The sequence below is a fragment of the Sesamum indicum genome, linkage group LG8 (assembly GCF_026168435.1).
Source record: "Sesamum indicum cultivar Baizhima isolate 11 linkage group LG8, ASM2616843v1, whole genome shotgun sequence".
In the NCBI taxonomy this organism is placed as follows: Eukaryota; Viridiplantae; Streptophyta; class Magnoliopsida; order Lamiales; family Pedaliaceae; genus Sesamum; species Sesamum indicum.
Window position 1 is genome coordinate 21,140,395 of NC_142664.1, and position 23,217 is coordinate 21,163,611.

Sequence of the window (23,217 nt, forward strand, 5' to 3'; positions counted from 1 at the left end):
TATGTACACACCACGTTTTTAAATATATAATATTAATTTAATTCGTAAGAAATGTGAACTGAAATGACTCCACGCCTCTATAGTTCACAGTTAGTTTATTCAAACTGTATAAAAGCACCTAATTACTTATTAAATGTTTGGTAGGTGACAGCGATGAATTACAACTTGAGAAATTCAAAGTGCTAAATTTAATTCATTTTGATGGACCATTGATAAGATTTATTTAATCTCATTCATCCAACGATCATCAGAAAAAATATATTTTTTAATCATGATTAATTATTATAATTATAAATAAACTTTTTTAATAAATATTAATTAATTATGATTATGCAACCGTTACTAGTCGTTGCTATGCATGCGAGGTCAAAGTATTAACTATAGCTAAAATCATGATAAATCTTTTGACTTTAGCTAAAATTATTATGAATATTAATTAACATGTCAAAGTTTGTCATGTTTGGTTTTGTTTTCGAACCCAATTTTCAATATATTCAATCATATTTTGTTTTTGTATGAAAAAAGAATATGCTTAACTAGGTTTTCCTAAAAAAAAAAGGAAGAAGAAGAGAGAGACGCGATACAATGAACCTATGTTTGAATTATAATATTTTATCATTATTTTTGTACGAGAATACATGATAAAACTGCAATATGTTTGAACTATAGCATTTTGCAATTATTTTTATATATTTAAAGATGTAATAGAATGGGAATATATTTGAATCAGAATTTGTTGGGATAGTTTTTTTTCATGAAAATATGTTATATATTATAATAATTTTATATATGAGAATACATAATAAAATGGATTTTCTGAAACTTATTGTCAAATTCCAAGGGAAAAAAACACAACCAAATATGATCTTGCCATTTGAAATAGTACAAAATTGAAATGTATATTTAAAGATGAACTAAACAAGGCCAAGTTTTTAAACAGTCATTATTTATAATGGAGTGAATAATTCATTGCAGTGCGTTGTGCATAAAAACTTAATTAATTTGGGGGGGGACGGGTCTTATTAAATATAAAAAAACAGAAGTCTGAAATTATTGTTCCATTAATTGATGTTACAGAAGCCACTTGTACTGATTTTTGTCCGATTTCAACAATGTCGGAAATCTTGAAATCAATGAAATTAACAAGGTAAATTGATAGATAATTGATCGTGCGATTTGACAAAAGTAATTTTTTTTTTTGACTTGGTAAATAAAAGTGAAGTTGATGTAGGAGGGAGGGAATAGTATGATATTTGATGATGGCACATGTATAAGAGAGAAAGCTGATTTTAGTCTTTGTCAATGCATTAATCACACACTGGACTCTCCCACCATAATGATTGAAGTATTTTTACAAAAAATTTAAAATTAAAGAAGGACTAATCTAGAAAATTGGAATTAGGACTCCGTGAAGGGATTGGATCAGTGGAAGAACGGGACGGAAGCGCAGAAAAGGCAAAAATAAAAGCATTAATAGCAAATCAAGGGATTAACCATTGATTGTTCCCGAACTATTAGTGTATAAACACAGAGAAAATACAAATAAAATAGATCCACATTTTTGGTAAGGAGAAAACGACAAGCAATATGTAAATAGAAAATATTACCCTTGTTATTTTCTTTAATTAGCTAACACACAATGATTCTAATTTTCAAGATCCGTGCACACTAGGCCTCAATATAAAAGTCTTCTAAAGGTGTGCACACCACACCGGAAAGCCAATATTTGCCCTCATGCTAGCAAGGAACAAATCCATCGAAAACTACATTATCGATTAGTGTATTTTCGATCTACCTTGTTCTTTGCTTGGTTCTAAACCAAGAAAACTCTAAAATTGAGAGTGTGCATTTAGCTAGGGCTAGACATGAGAGGAGAAACAAATTTTCTTGATTTGAAAAGCGAGAATTCGGTCTTCTTATGAGGCGCAAACAGGAGAATTTATCCTGAAAGCGAAGGAACTGCTAAAATATACCAATTCGATCTGAGCTCTTGGAATTGGAATAAGTTCGGCAGCGGATCACAAAATTTTGGTGATCTTCTCTATCTAATGAATAGGGAGTCTGCTTTAAAATCGTCTGACCTACACCCACCCTAAAGTATATGCTTCAACAAGAATCACACATCGCGAGATCATGCACCTTTCTTTCTTAGTTATACCGAAAAAGGGTATAGTTGATTAGATCCAGCCTATTCTTGAAATAAACAACTCATACACACTCTCATTCAAAAAAAAAGATCAATATACCAATCACTACACTTTGATTTATTGAATTTTTTGATAAAATATAGGTATTAAATCCAAAACTCCCAACAGATGGCCAATGGCCCAAAGAAACGAAAGAATCGGTTACATTTTTCATATAATCTCCTCTTATAGTTAGACTAAAAGGAACTTCCATAACCTGAGCTCGGAGAAGGAAGAGATAAAAGGGCCCTATGGAGAATGTGGTCAGAAATCCATAATAGAGTCCGACCACAACGACCAAATTGATTATCTTCATGCATAAGGATACTAGATCACCAAGTAGAAAAGATTGAAAAATCATCACAAACCTCCCTTATTTCTTTTCTATTGTAATTTCTAGATTATTATATGATGATTTTTGAACTTTCCATATATAGAAAAGAAATAGAAAAAGATAGACTAGAAACCACGTCGGTTATGTCAATGACACCAAAAGGGTATTAAAGGATTGGAATTGGGATATGAATAGAATATAATGAAATAGAGCCATTTTGAGGTTCCCTCTTAAATGAGGCATGGAGGGGAGCCACTACGAAGAAGTTCCGAGCGTTACGAAGAAGGGTTCGAGCTCATGTTGGTCATGGGCTGAGGACGAGAATTGAACTCTATGAGATCTAATCTCCCGTTGTTCCTCAGTAGCTCAGTGGTAGAGCGGTCGACTGTTAACTGATTGGTCGTAGGTCCGAATCCTACTTGGAGAGATTTGATTCATTCTGAATTAACGAATTCAGAATAAAGGGACTCACTTTGACCATTAAGATGTGCTCATCGGCGCCTGACCTTGAGATGTGAATCATCCAAGGCACATTAGCATGACGTACTCCTCATGTTGAACCGAGGTTTGAAACCGAACCTTTCCTCAGGAGGATAGATAGGGCGATTCGGGTGAGATTCAATGTAGATCCACCTTTCGATTCACTTGTGGGATCTGGGCGGTCCCGTATCAAGTTATATGAGATAGGAATGTAGTTGATATTTGGAAGGAAGACCTAATCTTTCAACCTCTAAGGTAACTTTCACCTTACCAACACCTCTCCACTACCATATACAATGTGTGTGGACTTATTACAATGTCTACATGGCCTAAAATCAACCCTCAAATCTAAGGAAAAGTTAACCTTCAACCAAGGAAAGGTCAACGTGGGCTAGGGCTTGCATGCACTTAGATCGGACTCAATTAACTTGTCCAACAAATTAAATTGGGCCCAATCTTATTATTTAATCTAATCAAATAAAATACCAATGAAAAGAAGAAGCTCAAGTAAATATTTAAACCAATTAAAATATTCAAAAGTTTAAAATGCACTTAATTAATTAGTGAATCCAATCCATTTGATTAATTAAGCTCAAAATCATAATTAGTCCAACTAATTATTTGTAGCTCATCTCTACTAACTAATGAATCCAATATATTAATTAGACAAACCTACTAATTAATTAGTCCAAGACTTATTTAAAAATTAATTTAATTAATTCAAAAGACTAAATTCAAAATTCAATTAATCTAATTAATTAAATTTTGGATCACCCATCCAAAGGGATTTTCTCTCATAAATGATCCAATCATTTATGTTCTTCAAGAATTAAGTTAATCCAATCAAATTAATTTTTCTCTTTAGAAATTAATTTTAAATGAATTCCATCACTTTCCATGATTTGTGTGGGACTCTTTAGGTTCATATTCAACTATACTTGGTCGTTTGACCAACTCAATTAATTAAATTAAATTAAATTAATTATTTCTGATTATCTCATAACTAGAAATGCTCGTCATCATGCGTGGTTGTCTCGCAATAATTCATGACACTAGAGACTAGGTGAATAATAGTGTGAACATTTCGGCACCAATTCAAAAGACTAAATTCAAAATTCAATTAATCTAATTAATTAAATTTTGGATCACCCATCCAAAGGGATTTTCTCTCATAAATGATCCAATCATTTATGTTCTTCAAGAATTAAGTTAATCCAATCAAATTAATTTTTCTCTTTAGAAATTAATTTTAAATGAATTCCATCACTTTCCATGATTTGTGTGGGACTCTTTAGGTTCATATTCAACTATACTTGGTCGTTTGACCAACTCAATTAATTAAATTAAATTAAATTAATTATTTCTGATTATCTCATAACTAGAAATGCTCGTCATCATGCGTGGTTGTCTCGCAATAATTCATGACACTAGAGACTAGGTGAATAATAGTGTGAACATTTCGGCACCAATTCAATATGAGTATGATCCTTCTATCAACCGTCTTCTGGCCTTAGTCTATGGCATAGAATTGGGCATCGATCTCATCCTTGATTAAGTATCTATGGTTCATATGCGAGAAGTGTTACTCTACTGAAATACTTTCTCACCCAATCAATGCCTATGGTCATAAACTTAAAAAATCTAAATCATCCCAAAGCGCATAGGAGATCTCATTATTATATACTAATATGGGATGGATTCTTTGCTGGAATCCACCGTCTTTATTACATACTCTGATTGCAAAGGATAAACCTTATAATGGTCATATCTCACAATACAATCACCTCTCTTCACAGTCAAGATACAGTCTTCATATGCAAAAGATTGACATGATTTCTCAAGTTTGAAAACTAATTTTGTACTATCAAAATAAAAAATTTCAGTCATACCGACTAGGCCTTACAGGCTTCCATAAGACGATTCCTGTAAGTCAATTCAATTAGTCGATTATCTTACTAGTCAAACCACTCAAATTGCATAGACGGCCCACGTCTCCCATTGATGAAACACATCGCTACAAATACTTAGGGCAAGTCTCCACAGGACACTCCAGGTCCTCGACTTGAAGCGTTTCGGATCGACCTTCAAAATTTGGTATTACAACTACCGACCTATGTGCAGCCCAACTCCACGAGTTTAACAATTCGATCTGTGGGCATTCGTTGTGTTGTTCAAAAGCCGTTCAATGTTAGTAGTAAGCACAACGAACACTTAAACCATTGATGAATACTCATTTTATTCATTGTTATATTACTTCGATAAAGATTGATGAATAGTAGTAAATTCAATTGGCTTCTTAATCACCTATTCTAACACTATGATGTTTAAGTTATTATTTAAATATTGAATAAACATTAGAAAAACTTATAATGACGTAAGAACAATGTTGTAAAAATATATTTGAAATGATAAAATACTGGAATGTGTGCAAAACTCTATATGGAGTGCCAAAATATGCAAAGAATTTGCCAAATATCGAGAGCAATTGTGTGTGAAAGTGAATAATATTACCCAATGTAGTTGCATAATGACCTCTATTTATAGGTTGGATGAGAAAAAAATACGGAAGTAGTTGCAACACAAGATATACTGTCCGAAAGCTACATGTGTTACTGAACTAACCAAAAAAAAAAAAAAAAGAAGAAGAAGAAGGTTGAAATTTGGACTTATCTGGAAGAAAATGTGACTGTCTGAATGAGTTATGCCTGGTCAGCCCAAGTTTAGTAGAGTTAGTTTTACCTGTTGCTACCAGGTCAGTCATTATGGATCTAGAAAGAGTTTTACTGGAGATGTTTCAATATAATATATTCCAAGACATGAGAAATTTATGTGGCATGGGATCCAGGTAGTCCATTGTGTCACCTTATTGAGTTGGGCCCACTTTTGGGCTTACCAAGTTAGTCATAAAGATCTGAACTATGGGCTTAATACCTTGTTCATAGGACAACAGGATTGGTCCGACTGGACTTCGCAATAGGAGCCCTAAATCCCTTGTTTGACATTTTAAAAAATGAGTGAGCCTGTATTATCACTCATCAGATAAAGTTGTAGTTTTTCTATCGAACAGAGACATTACGGATATTAGTCAACCCAATGTTCATGACAAAAATAATAACACAAAATTGATCCCAGCACATGGGCCTTCCAAGATAGCAATCACAGTCAATTTGTGGTAATTAAAATCAGCCAAATATGAGTGATTGTACCAAGCGCTAACAACCTGGTCCAAGAAAATATTGCTACGATTTACTTGTTGTGGAAGATCTTAACTTGAATAAATTGTGCAACTTTTTTTTAAAGGTATTATGCTATTCATTGTATTATTAATACATTTAATCTCAAAATTTGATTTAATACATTAAAAATTCAAAATCAATAAATATGTTCAGTCGAAACAAAAAAAATGAGAAACTACTATAAGAGTAGGCAAAATATACCTATATTCGTGAATTTTGAACCCACAATTCATTTAGTTATGAGACATCAACATTACTAATTAATCAAGCAAGTCCTTGTTGGCAATAAATTGTGCGAGAGACCATGAAGTTGGCGGGTGTGTGGCATGGCGTACTTCAACGTTGTCTGGGGTCACAAATCCTGAACATGGTGAGGCCCTCGTGGCGCTCCTTCTTGCTAGACGCACTACCAGCTTGGTTGCTCATTGTCTAGCTAAAGCAACCTCTTTATCTCCAGTGGGGGGTGATCCTCCATCCACTTTGTTCAGCATTATTCAAGCTGATGCCCAGACAATTTGATATAACACCTGATTTCGACTTTAAAAAAAAATCATGCCAAAAAAGAGCATCACTTAAGATTTCTAAACCAATTTGAAGTTTTGAACAGACGATTCTATATTTCTAATTAAAATAATTTCGCTCAATTTTTCATAGGAATTATTTCATTTTTCACACCTAAAGTATAATCATTTTTTTTAGTTTTAGTATCTCAAGTTTTCAAGTCATCAGACTTGATATCCAAAATTCTTAATTTTCATATGCCTGAGTACCCTCCGTTAGATTGACCGTTAAAATAAATGGTAATTTTGGAGCAAAACTAGGCGGGATCTTGTCTATATAAGGGCATGTTTTTGGATGCCATTTTATTCAACACACCAAAAAATTGTATTTTAATTTTAATTTTATAATTGAGGACAATAATGTAAAAAATAATAATTAACCCAATTTCTATAAAAAAAATACTAATTCAAATTATTATGGAAATACCAATTCAAATATTTTCTCCCAGTTAAAATATTAGGAATTAAACATGCATGCTAAATGCGAAGTAATTTAAAGATAATTTTGTCTAGTAATAATTTAAGAAAACAAATAGAGTGTTATGTTCAATCACTACTAGCATTTTTCACGAAAAATAAACAGGAAAAAAATGAATAAGCCACTCAAAGGATGCCAATGTACTTTTGAGTCAAATAAAATTGCATATCAATATTTTGATAAATACCTGTTGTTTGTGCACAAAATAAAAAATACATTTCAATTATTGTTTTTGGCTACAAGAATTTTGTTTATAAATTTATTAAAACTTTCTATTTCACTAGTTACAGAAAAAGCGAAAAAAAAATATTTGTTAAAATAATTAAAAGAAAAGTATGAAAAATTATAGCATACACCCTTGATAAATAGAGAATGACAACATTTGCGTTGTGGCCAAACAAAAAGAAAAAATTAAAAAAAAAAGTAGTTTTTCATTAAAATTTTTTTATAGAAATTGAATTAAATATGTTTTTTTTTTAAATTATGAAATTGAAATTGAAAAGAATTAAAATAGAATTTTTATTTGTATGTGTTGAATAAACTAAAAATCAGACATGCCCTTACATAGGCAAATTTCAGCCTAATTTTCCCTCTATAATTGGGTCGATCATTAGTTTTAACAGTCAACTTAACAGAGGGTACTCAAGTGGATGAAAAACTAAAAACTTTTGCTACTAAGTTTGATGACTTGGAAATCTGGGTACTAAAATTTAAAAAGTGGTATACTCTGGATATGAAAAGTGAAATAAACCCATTTATCATACTTTGTAACATTTATATATTACGATTCTATTTATACATCATTTTTTCTGATTTAAATATAGGGATAATAACATTTATACTTCTGGATATATAATTTATCTACACAAATTATTTATATATACCTTTTAAAAAATTACATATATACCAACTAAAAAATATCGACATCATCTATACAAATCAATCCTGCTTTTTAGAAAATTGCACATTCACCTTTCAAAAATGTTAACAATATTACACATATTATTCTTACTTTTTTTTTTCCAGCTAGGGTGATTTTCATAATTACGAAAAAAGCAAGAGGGTGATTTATATAAATAAATCATATATAAGGCAGTGTAAATATAATTAATTGTCTCTTAGATATATATTAACAATAGTTGGCATAGTAATTCTTTAAAACTTTTTAAACTTCAATGTTTATTTATATTTTTCAACTTTACCAATTTCAACTAACTCAAACTTTCAAGCTAATGCAACTTAACTTAGTAGGCGAAATTAAGATTTTATGATAATTTGAGTTCCACAAATGTGTAGATATCGGTCAACTTTAATTAATAGTAATTGATGGTTTACTATAATAGTTATTGACTAGTTATAAATAGTTAATATTAATAATTATTATATTTATTATTGATAATTAAAATTCATAATATAATTAAAATCTTTGATTTTATTATTACTCCTCCAAAGAACACTATGCATGTCTTGCTAAATGTTGTCTCTAATGCTCAATTAACTGTACAGATACTCTGTATATCGGTTTTTATTTCATTCAACGTACATTTATTATAACAGATATTTCTCTTATTTAATATAATTCATAAATTAATATAATTTTCACTTAATTATATAATCACCGTATTTATGAAAAAGCTAAACTGGACAAAGGATATTTTGATTGGAGACAAATTGAAAAAGTTGGTATACGGCTGGCTGTCATCTACGGTTTAGAAAAGCAGATTCCTCGTCTGAATTTTGCACGCCGCAAAAGGTTTTAATTATTAAATTTTCTCATATTTTTCTTTTTACATTTTTGTCTTGTACATTAAATTATTTGTACGGAGATCTAAATAAACGTGCACATATTCTGCTACAATCATGTCTATCGGTTCTATTACAATTTAGTATTCGAATTTTGTCGATATTCAAATAATTACAAATGATATAATGGCAAATGACTGTTCTTCTACGGACCAAAGCTTTTGTCCATTTTGAATTCATCCATATCCAATATGTAAGTGTCGTAGGGTCTGTGGCTAAGTATACATGAACTTATAATAAATTAAATTTTATTTTTACATTAGTTCTTAAATTGTTAAGATTAAAAAATTGATGATAGAGTATTTGACGTAATGAGCTCCTTATACTGTAGTAAAGATCGAAACAATCAAAATATTAGAGCTTAAAATTTTATGCACAGATATATATTTGCTTAGGGAAAAAATTAAGTATAATTAAAAATAAGATCATAATAAAATTATAAGTATGTTTTTGTCGGGTAAGATTAAAGAATTTAAAAAATTTTGTAAAAAAATGATTGAATTTTATTAAAGAGTTTATAAAATTCTAAATATCTTATAATCTTTCAATCTTTTAAGTTCTTTAGAAAAAAGTATTACCGAACAGTTCTATAGAAATTATAAGCTCTCAAACATAAATGCAGCCAATTACCATGTATTCTTAATTGTATATTAGTATATGTGGTACGCTTAACTATACTTATAATTAATTTTGTGTTTTAAAAATTAATTATTACTTTAAAAATATGTATCAATTGAATAAACAAAAAATATTAAAAATAAAAAAAACACCAAAATAATGCACTTCAATTAAATAAATGTACAGATAATTATCGCTTTTTTAAAGAAATTGTATGTCAATTAAGTAATAAGTATGAGATACTCTACTACGTGTGTGATTTGATTATGATTGCCTATTAGACCTTATTCAATTGACGAACCTATAATAAGAAGGTCAATTGTTTCGAGTTCTACGGAAATGTTCAATATTGACAATTGTCATATATTATTGATGATTAAAACTTATAATATAATTGTAATCTTTCTTAAAGGAGGGTTAGGCGCGATTGGACCTTATTTTAGGGACAAAATATTTTTTTGATCTCACAAAATAAGGATAGAATTTTTTTTTATACCACAATTATAGCAGGTGACACTTTTAGTCCCATAAAACTCAAATCATATCTTTTTAGTTCCAAAAAATGTGATTTTGGGCCTTTTTAGTCTCAAAACTACAATGCACGTGACTTTTTGGTACTAAAAATACGTGATTATGAGTTTTATAAGGTTAAAGAAAATACCTGCCAAAATTATAGTACCAAAAAAATATTTTATCCTTATTTTATGGGATTAAAAAAATATTTTGCCCCTTATTTTAGATTAGGGTTTTTCCTGTGCATCTTCTCTTATCTGTTTGGTATTCTATTTGGGTGGTTGACACCATGTCAATTTCTTCAAGATTTCTAGCACATTATTGGAGAGATTGAAAGAACTTGCACTTTGCACGTTTTAATATTCAAAGAGCATATAAATATATACATATATACATATATATGTGTTAATTATATATACACTGTAATCTATGATTTATTTGTATCAATTCATCCCGGACAGTCAAAAAACAAGGTAGTAGTTTGTCAGTGCGTGTAATGTTGTTGACGTTTTGGTGGTGTATCTATAATTTTTTAAAAAAACAGAAATAATTTATGTAAATAACGTTGATACTTAGAGGGGGAAGTATTAAAGCGTTATGAAAATAGAGTATAAAGCATGGAATGTAGATATAATTATTCTATATATATTTATGGTTCACCAACGTTTCCAACATTGTTTTTCTGACAGCAAGAATTTAACCTGTTTTTACTTGTCTGAATGCGGAAAAAAATGAAATCATGTACACTTTCAAGGGACAAAAATTGGGCAGGACCACTGTTGTTCTTTGTCTTCTTTTTCTGCAAGAAAGTCTCTTTGAGATATGCATTTGAAATCCACAAATTACGGCCACTCAATGTGTTGGCACTGTGTCCTTGCATGGTATATATATCCTGAAACGAAATTAACTATTTAGAGCAAATTACAGCCATTTTTATGAGTATAAACTTTCAAGTAATATGTATATGTGTTGCATTTAAACAATAAATAACCTATATATTATTTAAATAATGATGAGATATTTTATTAATTATTTGGTGAAGTATTATAATTATTTGTAGTATTCGTACATTAATTATTGTACAAGTGTAACTACATTCATGATCATTATTGATCAAATATCATTAAATATATGTGGTAATTCTTTTTTTATTTTTTATTTTTATTGTAACAACTATTTGTAATCACCAAAATATTTTTTGGGTAAAGTTTGGAACCGAATAATTTAAACATTTCGGCAATGGACATATTATCAACTAATTAGTTGTCTACAGTAAATTTTAATTTATTTTATTTTGTATAAAAAATTCTAAATTTGTTGCCATTTATAAATTGATCATCAAAATATTTTTAGAATTTATTATTTATTGCAAATTATGAAATTAATTTCCAAAAAAATTATCGCAAATCTGTCCCAAAATAAGTCAAAAATTTTGTGACGAAATTGTAGTTATCGCAAAATAGTTGGTTCACAAGTTTGTCCCAAAATTCATTATGCTTTTTGTGACGAATTTGAGATGGATTTGAATGTCACAAATTCGTCCCAAAAATTTGTGACTACCATGCAATGTTACGTGCATGTCACAAAATTCGTCCCATAATTAAATTCAAAGTTTTATAATTATTCATCGCAAAATAATTTTTTGGTTTCGTCACACAAATGAATTTTGGGACTAAACTTTGAGGTCGCTGCAAAGTTTGTGATGGGTGCACTTTTTGTCTCAATAATTTTATAACTTCATTTATTGCTACAAATTCCGTCACAATTTGTTTGTCGGGATGGATCCCAAAATTCCGTCACAAACAAACTGATTTTCATAGTGTTTACCGAAAACATATTGTTTACACGTAGATAATGTTTGAGGGGTAAAAGTGACCCCAACAATATGAATAGACCTTCAAGTCATTGTAAGAGATCTTTCGACTAAATTAAAAATGAAAGATTTCTATTCGGATACTTGCCACGAGGTTGAAATGTGTTAGGAATACTTATCTCTATGTTTTTCCTAATACGTTAAAATTATGAAAAATATTTAATTATTTGATATATTTTGGGAAAAGCGTGTAAAAATAAAAATAAATTATAATATTGAAGTCTAATAAACTCTTTTGTGAAAAGCAAGTAGTTCCTGATTTTTGCATGTACTCATTGGTTTTAATTTCCAGTAGGTTTCCCGAATATATATATATATTATATTAATAAAGAAAGATTTTCCGCGATCTTAACATCTCATTAATTCTAAATATATTAATTAAGTACAAATTTATCATGATTAATTAATATTCTTTGATATCTTTTTTCTATAAGTAATAATAATAATTGTAACTCTTTTTCCATTTTAATAATATAGGTGCTAATCAATTAGGTAAGTCGATAAATTAATTTGTCCGCAGCTGAAATAAGAAACTCACGAGTTCTGACGGGACTGAATACAAATCCAACTTTTCTTGTACTGGCAACATCTGCTGACTCAATTTCATTAAAACCACATAAGTATAGTGTCCAAATCGGACAAGTCACCATGACATGCAATACTTTGATTGACACCATACATAGCTTAAAAATAAAAATTAGCATATAATTAAAAGTGGAGCAAGTAATAAATACAAATGAAAGTATAAAATAAATATGATAATAGATTAACAGTTAAAAAAATAACATGAATCATTCAAAATACATAAATAATTATATTAGTATAGATATTATAGGTATAATTAGTATTTTGAAATTTGGTATTATTGTGCCCCGAACTATCATATGTGAATGAGAAGTGATTTTCTTTTTCAAAGATATGAATTAGTTGAAATAAATATATCTCATTATATTTAAATATATAATTAATATTTTGAAATTTTGTGTTCGTGGTCACAAATCGATTGGGATTGAGAATTATTTTTTTTTTTTGTTATATATATTAGTATAGAAATGAAAGAGTAATTCTAAATAGAAAATTTAAACTGTTGTAGCAATAATATAAAAGTAAGGAGGAGAAGCAGTGCCGTTTCTTTCTTTTTATTTTTTTATTTTTTCTCTATTAATATATTAATTCAACTGATAAATCAGTATGACTAACTCTAATAGATAAATTACGTCAATTCAATAAATAACTAAAAATAAATAAATAATAATAATTTTATATAAAATAAAATAAGTACCCACACATTCGAAACAAATCGAATTCATAATCTCAAACTTCTTTATGAAATCTCAATCTTGTGATTTGGTGTACAATTCAAGAAAAGTGATATGTCATATAGCAAGTGTAATATACTTGTTCAGTGATTGATTTAGTTCGATCAAATCAAATTTGAAAAATTCTTTATCGAATTAAGTTTGACGGAACCAAATCAGTCACAAAATAAGTGTATCTCATTTACTATATGATTGATCATGTTTCTAAACAGTATACAATAAATATATTTCACTTTTGTTATATTATTTAATTAAGATTTTATGGAATCGTACTCGTGATAAAATTTCCCAACTTCCCATTGTTAAGATGGCTATGAAGTGCCGTTTCACACTATCCTAACTCGTACACTTCCTTGTCCAATTATTCATTAACTGTGACCCGATTCACCATTCATTATTACTCCATCTGTCTTTCAAATCCAAGTCCTATCCCACACACCATAAATATCCAACACCCGATTCAGATCACCAAATCAATTCTCAAGACAGCTGGTGCCGCCTGGAATACTGTGGCGAGATGGAGAACAGTACTTCCAAGCAGCCGCTTCTTCCCCCGCCGGACGATGACCAGCAAGAACCTGAGCTCTCCATCCAGGATTATTTGGCCTACAGATGGTCCACTCATTCCTTTGTTTCTTCCTTCGTCGATGACGGCGACGATATTCCTCCCATCGTCAGCCCCCGCCGCTTCTTCAAGGCCTTCACCAGGGAATCCAAAAAGCTCTGGTATTTAGCCGGTCCCGCCATCTTCACCTCCATTTGCCAGTACTCTCTCGGCGCCATCACCCAAACATTCGCTGGCCATGTCGGCACCCTCGATCTCGCTGCCTTCTCCATCGAGAACACCGTCATCGCCGGTTTATCCTTCGGCGTCATGGTAATTAATAATAACCTGAATCTTTTGTTGCAAATTGATGCCTGGAATTTAAAGTTTGTGTGGATTTATGTTTGCGCAGTTGGGAATGGGAAGCGCGCTGGAGACGCTGTGCGGGCAGGCGTACGGGGCTGGACAGATAGAGATGCTGGGCGTCTATATGCAAAGATCGTGGGTTATCCTTCTCACGACGGCCTTCCTGTTGACGTTTATCTACATCTTTGCCTTCCCATTTTTGCAATTGATCGGCCAAGCGGAGGACATATCGCGGTTGGCCGGGAAATTCGCCCTGTGGATGATTCCTCAGCTCTACGCCTACGCGTTGAATTTCCCGATCGCAAAGTTCTTGCAGGCCCAGAGCAAGATCATGGCGATGGCCTGGATCTCCATGGTGGCGCTGGCGTTGCACGTACTGTTCAGCTGGCTGCTGATGCTGAAACTCGGGTGGGGAATGGCTGGCGGCGCGGTGGTGCTGAACGCGTCCTGGTGGTTCATAGTGGTGGCGCAGCTGGTGTACATATTCAGCGGGACGTGCGGTAGAGCTTGGACGGGATTTTCATGGAGGGCGTTTCAGAATCTCTGGGGTTTCATGAGATTGTCTCTGGCATCAGCGGTGATGTTGTGGTGAGTAACTTTCAACTATCTAAAGTCCTTGAATTCATATTTCGGCAATATCTGCACTAAGTTTGTTTTTATTTTTGAGTTACTACTTAATGTTTTGATTGTCTTTAATTGTTTTAGTACGAATATATATATATATATATATAATGAATAGTAATTTTTGTATATCAAAATACAATATTAAACATACTATACTTATTTAAAATTATCTCTAAAAACAAATCGAAACATTCATATTATTTTTAATGTATATTTATTTGTCTTTATTTTTTTTCTCTTTATTTTCATAAAACAATTCGAAAACGAATCCAAATACTATGTTGAGTTTTTGATAAATTTCTTGCATGATTATAATACATGAAATCTTTTCTTAAATAATACGGTATCTTTTTATAAATTTGACATTATTTACAATGTAAAGTTCATTACCTTTCGACAAGAATTTCAAGAAAGCATGGTACTCTCATGAGATGTACGGAAAAATCACATGCCTAAAGTGCCTCAGTGACTTTCTGTTGCCCATCATTTTGTTTCCGCAATTTTAGCTGTCTCAACTTTTTATTCCAAGAAAATTTCTGTGCCAACCAAATTTGATTCAATTAAATTAATTAAACTGCATTTAAAGTGTATTATACTCTTTATATTATTATTTCAAGTTTAATCTAATCATGTCCGAGTTAATTTTTTTTTAATTCCAAATTTATTATATATTTATTCAATTAACGACACTGAATTTGGAACAAAAAATTCCGTGGATGGAGATGGAATGGCAGGTCAACGACACATGATCTCCAAATCAGGGCATCTTATGTCCGACATAAATGTAATAATTATATTTGAAATTAGTGTTGTAAAACTTTTGAAGGTAGGTGGGGAATTGGCATCAATCACAGTGAATTTGTTGAACTATATGGCTATCGGTATTTATTAATAATTCGTGGGCCTCCTCCTTTTCAATTCTATGTATTAATCATTGGATTTTAATTTAATACGTATCTCTTTACTTGGCATGATAAATGAATATGATTTAATTAATCTTGAAAATAACCATAGTTTTCTAAGTATAGTAAAAATGTAGTTTTGGAGTTTATGGGGGAGTTCTGAAATCCGATCGCTATCATATATGATAACGACTGATCTTATTTGGACCCATTATTTTAAAAATTCTGTACAAGTAATTGTCGACAAGAATATTAGCATGCTTTTTATCAATTAATAGGTTTTTATTTTATTTTAAAAAATTTCCTAATTGAAAAGCATGTATATACGTATGTGGAAATTCTAGGACATAATAGAATAAATTATATAATAATGTGTGATTGATTGGGTTCGATTAGTATGTTTGTGGGTGTATGCATAATAATCCTGAACAAAACAAAATAGAACTTCCGGTCATTGCTTGGTACTTCATCTCATTTCAGTGGGAAAAAATGAGATGAGATGTTTTTCTGAGTAACGATCACCTGGAATGAGACGTGTAGAATATTTTAGGTAAGATAAAAAAATATAATGATTATAATTGATGTGATATATTTATTTTTCGAATTCACGACATAACTTTTCTTGGTCTTGTCAAACAAATAAATGTTGTCGTGCCTAAAATGTGTCATAAGACCATGACATGTTCATTTGACTTTGGTGTGGATAGCTTGGAAACGTGGTACTTCATGGCATTGGTGTTGTTCGCTGGATACTTGAAGAATGCAGAGATTGCTGTGGATGCTCTATCCATATGGTAATATTTATCTACTCCTTTTTTTTTATTTAATTTAATTTTAGTCCATAAAAATTCTAACACAAATTTAGTTGGAGTAAATTAAATTAGTTACAAAATAAGTGAAATATACTTGTTGTATAATTAATTATTTTTTAAATTTTACGTTAATTACTTATTACATAATTCATTTAAATTCAACCAAAATATAATTTAAATTAGTATTTTTCTCTGACCATATGCATAGATACATTAAAAAGAGTATAATTTTTCACTATAATTAATTATTATAGTCAAAAGAAAAAAATCATGATAAATACAAATCAACTACGACTCCGTAAAGATTAATGACTATTATTGAATTTTTGTTAATGTCGTCAAAATATTAATTATGATCAAAATCATAGTAAATATTTTATCTATAATTAAAAATCATAATAAATATTAATTGATTATAGTAAAAATTTAAATAATACCAATACTCGTATACGACTCTTCTTCCTTAGTCAAAACTCAGAAAGGGGGCTCCATTATTATACAGTGGGGGGTTGAGGACGTGACGAATTCTGATTTGTGAGTACTTAAAGTAGGGAATCTGACAACAGTTGTCATCTTTCTTGACCTATCAATACATCTACGTACGTTCTTGTCGGTTTTATTCATAGTATGGGGGTTGGGGGGTCAATAATTTTGTTTTTTTCCTTTTTATTTATTTATTTTTAGTTTGGGTAAAAGCTAGAAAGATCTAATTCACTAATTAATTGAACCTCGTTAAATATTAAGTGTATAATTTATACTGATATAAGAAATAAAGGCGTTGCTCACTTGTTGACGTGGTGTGTGATATTGTAATATTAATTATTTTAAAATATTAATTATACTATTAAATATTTGTATCAGTATAATTATTTATTTATTTTGAATATTTCATGTTATTTTTTAACAAAAAATATACTATCATGTTTATTCTTTTGTAATCATATTATTGGTTTTTTATGTCGTACCAATCAGATTATATGGAGTTTTTATGTGTTTCCACACCCCTTTGAGATCCCGAAAAATGGACAAATTCCTTTCCATAAGAACACATACAAGATACGTCACTACAAAAGATAATGGTAAATTCACCATTAATTTTGACTGATATCTTGGACTCGCCTTATAAAAGTTTCTAATTACTTATACTTCTTTATATTTGAAGAGTATATTTTTCGTGTTTTTAATTTTTTTTTTGAAGTAAAAGTAATGAACTATTATCAATTAAATAAATCGATTACAATTACAATCATTTCTATAACAACTCCTACTATGCAATAGACAATATTCTGTGCACATAATGGAATTCGAACTCAGACCTCTAAGATCATAAGACTTCAACTTCGTCAGTTAAATGAGGTCTCATTAATTTTATATCTTTAATTTTTCAGCTAATTATTTTTGTAATTTTTTTAATTAGTCACTAATTTTCATTTTTGTTCTCTTTATTTGTTTTTCCTCCTCTAGTTTTTCTTTCAATAACTTTTTTATTTTTGTTATTGTTCAATATATACTTTTAAAAAATAACAATTATTTTTCAAAAATATTAAATCAATAATGCATATGTATATATATTTATTTACAAAAGTCCCACGCACAGTAGCATCTATTATTAGGCGAGGCAGGTGGAATTTTGCATGTGGAAAAGACTTGAACCTAACACAAAGTCTTTGGTAGGCTCAAGAAAGCTAAAAAAAATAGGAATTAGGTCAAATTCCAAATTATATATAGTGTAGGCCATGACTGGGAACATGGATCCGCCACTCTTTCTGTTCCAATCACTTCTTTTTCAAATGTTCAATCACAATGTTTTTTATTTTTTTAAATGGCAATATAATGGGGGTGGGGTAGCAACCGTATTTCAGCAACCGTAAGTATTGAACTAACAATTTTAGTTTTATAAATTTTAATCGGTCTTTTTAGCAAAAAATATCGAAAAATTAATAGGAGTAATTTGGGGATTAGGATTTAGTCTAGTCCAGCTGGCAGGAAAAACCCTACTCCCCAATTGCTCTGACTAATTTCTAGCTAATTTCTGTCGCTAAATCAAAATTTGTAGGACTAAAGTTGCCAATTCATTACTTTCACGACTATGGTTACCGCCTTTTTATATACCGGACCAATTTTGCCTTTTCAAAATGATCTTTTTCTATCATGTGAGTTGAGAGTTGACAAAGTGATCAACACTTTCATATTTTTCATATTTAACTTGCTGTTAAGTACAAAAGGAAAAACTCTTATCTAGATCGAATTTGGTCGAATTACATAGCAAGTGTAATTCACTTGCTATATGATTGGTCATTCTCTTTGAATTATACATAAATTACAAAATAAATGTATTATTACACTTGTTGTGTAACTGATTCAAGTTTGAACGGACTTAAGTTTTGAGTTATGATTTTTTTAACAAGGGGCTATGCCCGTACTAATTGTGAACAAGAGTTTGATATATAAGAGAATATCACTTTGCGGCTTGCATAAGATCATATTCGTATATATAATAATATGATTTAAAAAAAATTTATTTAGAAATCGGATATTTTTATCGTCTTATTTTGTTTATAATCTATACTATTAGTAAAGCGTCAATGACTTTTAATTGTTTTTATTTATGTTATTTCAAAGTTAATCTTATTTAAAATCAGACTACGAAAATTAGTATTTTTCTCGTCTTCTCTATGCTCACTTTTCTCGCCCTTTATTTAAGATTTATCTTTTACTTAAATTTAAACCCATTAAATATATTAGATGATTAAAAGAACTTCATTTTATAATTAAACAAACTTAACAAATATTTATAATTTTGTATTTAAAAATTTCAAGCACACGCATCGACTGTGTAGACGGATCATTCAGGATTTGATCGTCATCTCATACTTGCTAAAATTGCCTTCAAACATTTAAAAGTCCCTTTAGACATTTATACATGCATGAAAAGTGAACCAAATGCATTTGAAGTGCTTATGTTTCATCCTTTATGTCTTGCAGCACAAACATAGTGGGGTGGGCTGTCATGGTAGCCATTGGATTCAATGCAGCAATAAGGTAATAAACTCATTGAACTCTCAACATGTAAAACTGCAATAAATCTGCAACTTCATATGTATATCTCACAGGGATTTCTTTTCTCTTTTGTTTGTGTTTTGCTCTTTTTTGCATGCAACCGAATAAAATTTCAGCGTAAGAGTGTCGAACGAATTAGGGGCATCTCATCCAAGAACGGCGAAATTTTCTGTTTTGGTGGTGGTGATATCTGCCTTTGTCATCGGCCTCCTAATATCCATCGTTCTCCTCATCTTCCAGAAACAGTATCCTTACTTATTTTCAAACAGTTCGGAAGTCATAGATCTCGTGTATCAGCTCACACCATTGCTTGCATTCTGCATTGTGGTCAACAATGTTCAACCTGCTCTTTCAGGTACCTCACTGTTCTTTCTTCACTCTCAGTCTAATGCTCTAAATCTTTGATTTCAAGATCATAGTATTTCGTTCTTTTACTATAATCTACTAAAAGGTGTTCGACTATAGCTTTTGTTTTATGATTGGAATAAGTTGCAGAAAAAGTTGAGTGCAAGTCAGGAGTGTTTGAAAAGAACAACAAAAAGCGTAAAATATAAGAGTTAAAATTAGGAGTTGGGAGTGTAATTTGGAAAAATAACATATTTATAATTTTACCATAAGTTGCAGGAGTTGGTTAGAAACTACTTATAACTTTGGCTTAAATGAGCTAAATTTAAGCAATTTAAAAGCAGAAAATATAAGCCAAATGTACTTTCTTTAAATTTATTTTCAACTATAAACTGAAAAATGCTTATTTTAAGTGGTTGTGAATCCCCCCCCCCCCCAAACTAAATTTATTGTTTCTGTCTTACTTTCATGTTAAAGAACGCACGTCACAGATATATACTTATAGGTATAACAACGAGTTGAAACGTGATTGTGGACTGCAGAATCTACAAATCTTACATAACGCCTTGTTTTGTAAAATTCCAAATTTTAGATGAAAAAGTTTAGATTTATTGACAGAAGAAACCTTTGTGGTGCAGGAGTGGCTATCGGAGCTGGATGGCAAGCGTTGGTTGCCTATGTGAATATCGCATGCTACTACGTGTTTGGTATTCCCGTGGGTCTAATAATGGGATATGCCCTCAACATGGGTGTAAAAGTGAGTATACGTTCGTTACATGCTACAGTTTTGTTATATTGAGTAGGTAGATGGTTGAAACATAACTCATTTTCTTAAAAATGAGGGGTATATGACAATCGTTCATACACCAATACATGCACCATAAAGAATTGAATATATGATGAATACAACCCGGAATTTCTAAAATGAGATTATACAGAATAAGAGTACTAACATACAGTCGCAAATGGGATTTGCAATTAATTTACAGGGAATATGGTACGGAATGGTAGCAGGAACGGTTCTACAAACAATGGTGCTCTTCTGGATTGTTTACAAAACTAATTGGAACAAAGAGGTAAGAACACATGCATGCATAGCAGAATTGCACACTGTATTTGGCTAGTGCGTTTATTTCTCGACTTGTGAATACCTAATACGTTTGTGGGGTTGTGATTCAGGCGTCAGCTGCAGCTCAGAGGATCAAGCTGTGGGGTGGAGGAGATCAAAGAGAGGCTAAAACAAACGACGGTCGAGAAATAAACTATCTATGAAAGATTCAGCAGAAAGAAGCCTCTGGATTTTGTGTGCGCATTTGGAGAATTCTTGATTTGGTGTAATATAGAGCGAGTAGAGTCCAGTATGATGAAAATTGTGTGTAATTTATAGTTTGTCAAGATTGATGAGAATTGAAGAATTCTTTGTTTGGTGTCATTTTTTTGAAGTATTTTTGCTTTGTTTCTTGACCTAAAGTTTTGAAGAGAAATATAAAGACTTGTGTTTGTATTTATGGGATTCCTCAATTTGTAAGTTATATTAATATGAAATGAATCAGACATACTTAATTCTATGTCTTGCAAAGACATTCATGATACTTCTAAAATAAATATCCGTCATACTTTTAGTCGATGAGAAGTAAAATTAGTTCAAATCTTGTTTGACCAAACCTAGACCAATCAAGCAACAAATGAAATTCCTTTGTCATGTTTAATGTACAGTTCAAAAAGAGTCGAGACTAATAAGATCATTAGTGATTGATATGATTTAAATCGGATCTAACCATTCCTCAACCAATCGGGCAACAAATGAAATCCTCATGTTTAATGTACACATCATGTTTAATATACAGTTCACAAAGAGTCTGGGATTAATAAGTTTAGTAATTGATTTGATTCGACCCATCACACCAACCAGACAACAAAGAAATGAATTTGTTATCATATATATCAGTTCATCAGGAGTTTCTTGCATCATAGCTGCAGCAAGAATTATTTCATAAAACAGCATGAAGAGAGTACTGGACAATTTTGCAAGAATTCAGCAGCAGTAATCAGACACAAAAAAACATAAAAGGAACAACCTTTTCAACATAAACAAGTCTAAATCAGCTTAAACAAAAGATAACAGTGACAAAATCCAGTCCCAAAACTCCAAAATTGTATCTAAACCCTCCATATTTTTAGAAAATAACAAAAAACAAGAGAATCTTAAGCAGTGAGCACAACGGCGCCACCAGCCTCCTTGATCTTCTTTTCCGCAACCTTGGAGACAAGCTTCGCCTTCACCACTACCGGCTTGTTCTCCGGCAACGCACCCTTCCCCAAAACCTTGAAGTATCCGAACTGGGTGACGTCGATCAACGGGACATTGTCCTTGGACGCCTTGTCCTTGACTTCCTGGGGGATCATCGACCAGAGTTTGTCTACGTTGACGATGGGGCAATGGAACTTGTTGCGGAGCTTGTGGAAATACCGCATACCCACTTTCCCGAAGTACCCAGGGTGGTACTTGTCGAACAGGATGCGGTGGTGGTGCATGCCACCGGCGTTCCCGCGGCCTCCCGGGTGCTTGCGGTGTTTCCCGATGCGGCCATGCCCGGCGCTGACATGGCCTCGCTTCTTCCTGTTCTTCTTGAAGCGGGTGGTCATGACGGTTTACCGCGTGTTCTGTGTGTGCGTGTGACGGCGGCGTTGGCGTGAAGGGGGTGGTGAAAGGGGGAGATGAAGGACTTGGTATTTGAGGGTTTTGGATTTGTGAAAGTACTTTTATAGCCTTGGGGTGATTCTGGTTAGTGCTGAGGAATGAGGGGCATAGATGGAAGTTCACGTCATTAGTGATCGAAATTTGGGCCCTGGGGTTAAAGGTAGGGCTTCTTTGGAACGGGCTTGAAGTCTTGAACTGGATTGGGCTTCGACGCCCCCAACTGTATTTGAATCGGATTAAATAAAACTTTCAAAAAGTATATAATGTAATATCAATTTGTTAGTTATAAATTAATTATATATTAATCGAAAAATCATTAATTTTTATTATAAATATAAATTAAGGTATTTAATATTTTTTTTTAAAGTTTGATATTCGGTTCGATTAATGGACACAAACTTAAAAATTCAACTGAATACCAAAAGTTAAAAAACCATGAAATACCAAATCGAATGTTTGATTC

General features: G+C 31.4%; 2 protein-coding genes across 2 annotated transcripts; one reads left to right on the forward strand and one right to left on the reverse strand.

The window, feature by feature from the left end:
- Positions 1–13,797: 13,797 nt before the first annotated feature.
- Positions 13,798–21,559, forward strand: LOC105168299 (protein DETOXIFICATION 29). Its single transcript, XM_011088325.3, has 8 exons — positions 13,798–14,277; positions 14,357–14,898; positions 16,544–16,630; positions 19,634–19,690; positions 19,825–20,063; positions 20,692–20,810; positions 21,043–21,129; positions 21,233–21,559. The coding sequence occupies exons 1-8, from the start codon at positions 13,918–13,920 to the stop codon at positions 21,323–21,325; spliced, it is 1,584 nt and encodes a 527-aa protein (XP_011086627.2). The 5' UTR covers positions 13,798–13,917; the 3' UTR covers positions 21,326–21,559.
- Positions 21,560–22,118: 559 nt separating this feature from the next.
- LOC105168300 (Ribosomal protein L18e/L15 superfamily protein) lies at positions 22,119–22,781 on the reverse strand. Its single transcript, XM_011088326.3, has one exon. The coding sequence runs from the start codon at positions 22,697–22,699 to the stop codon at positions 22,259–22,261; it is 441 nt and encodes a 146-aa protein (XP_011086628.1). The 5' UTR covers positions 22,700–22,781; the 3' UTR covers positions 22,119–22,258.
- Positions 22,782–23,217: the final 436 nt, after the last annotated feature.

What these genes read in the sequence shown, in the direction of transcription:
- LOC105168300 (XM_011088326.3), bottom strand. Translation starts at nt 22,699, where the DNA reads ATGACCACCCGCTTCAAGAAGAACAGGAAGAAGCGAGGCCATGTCAGC.
- LOC105168299 (XM_011088325.3), top strand. Translation starts at nt 13,918, where the DNA reads ATGGAGAACAGTACTTCCAAGCAGCCGCTTCTTCCCCCGCCGGACGAT. An exon ending in GGATTCAATGCAGCAATAAG is followed by an intron (nt 19,691 to 19,824) that starts GTAATAAACTCA and finishes ATAAAATTTCAG; the next exon opens with CGTAAGAGTGTCGAACGAAT. An exon ending in CCCTCAACATGGGTGTAAAA is followed by an intron (nt 20,811 to 21,042) that starts GTGAGTATACGT and finishes ATTAATTTACAG; the next exon opens with GGAATATGGTACGGAATGGT.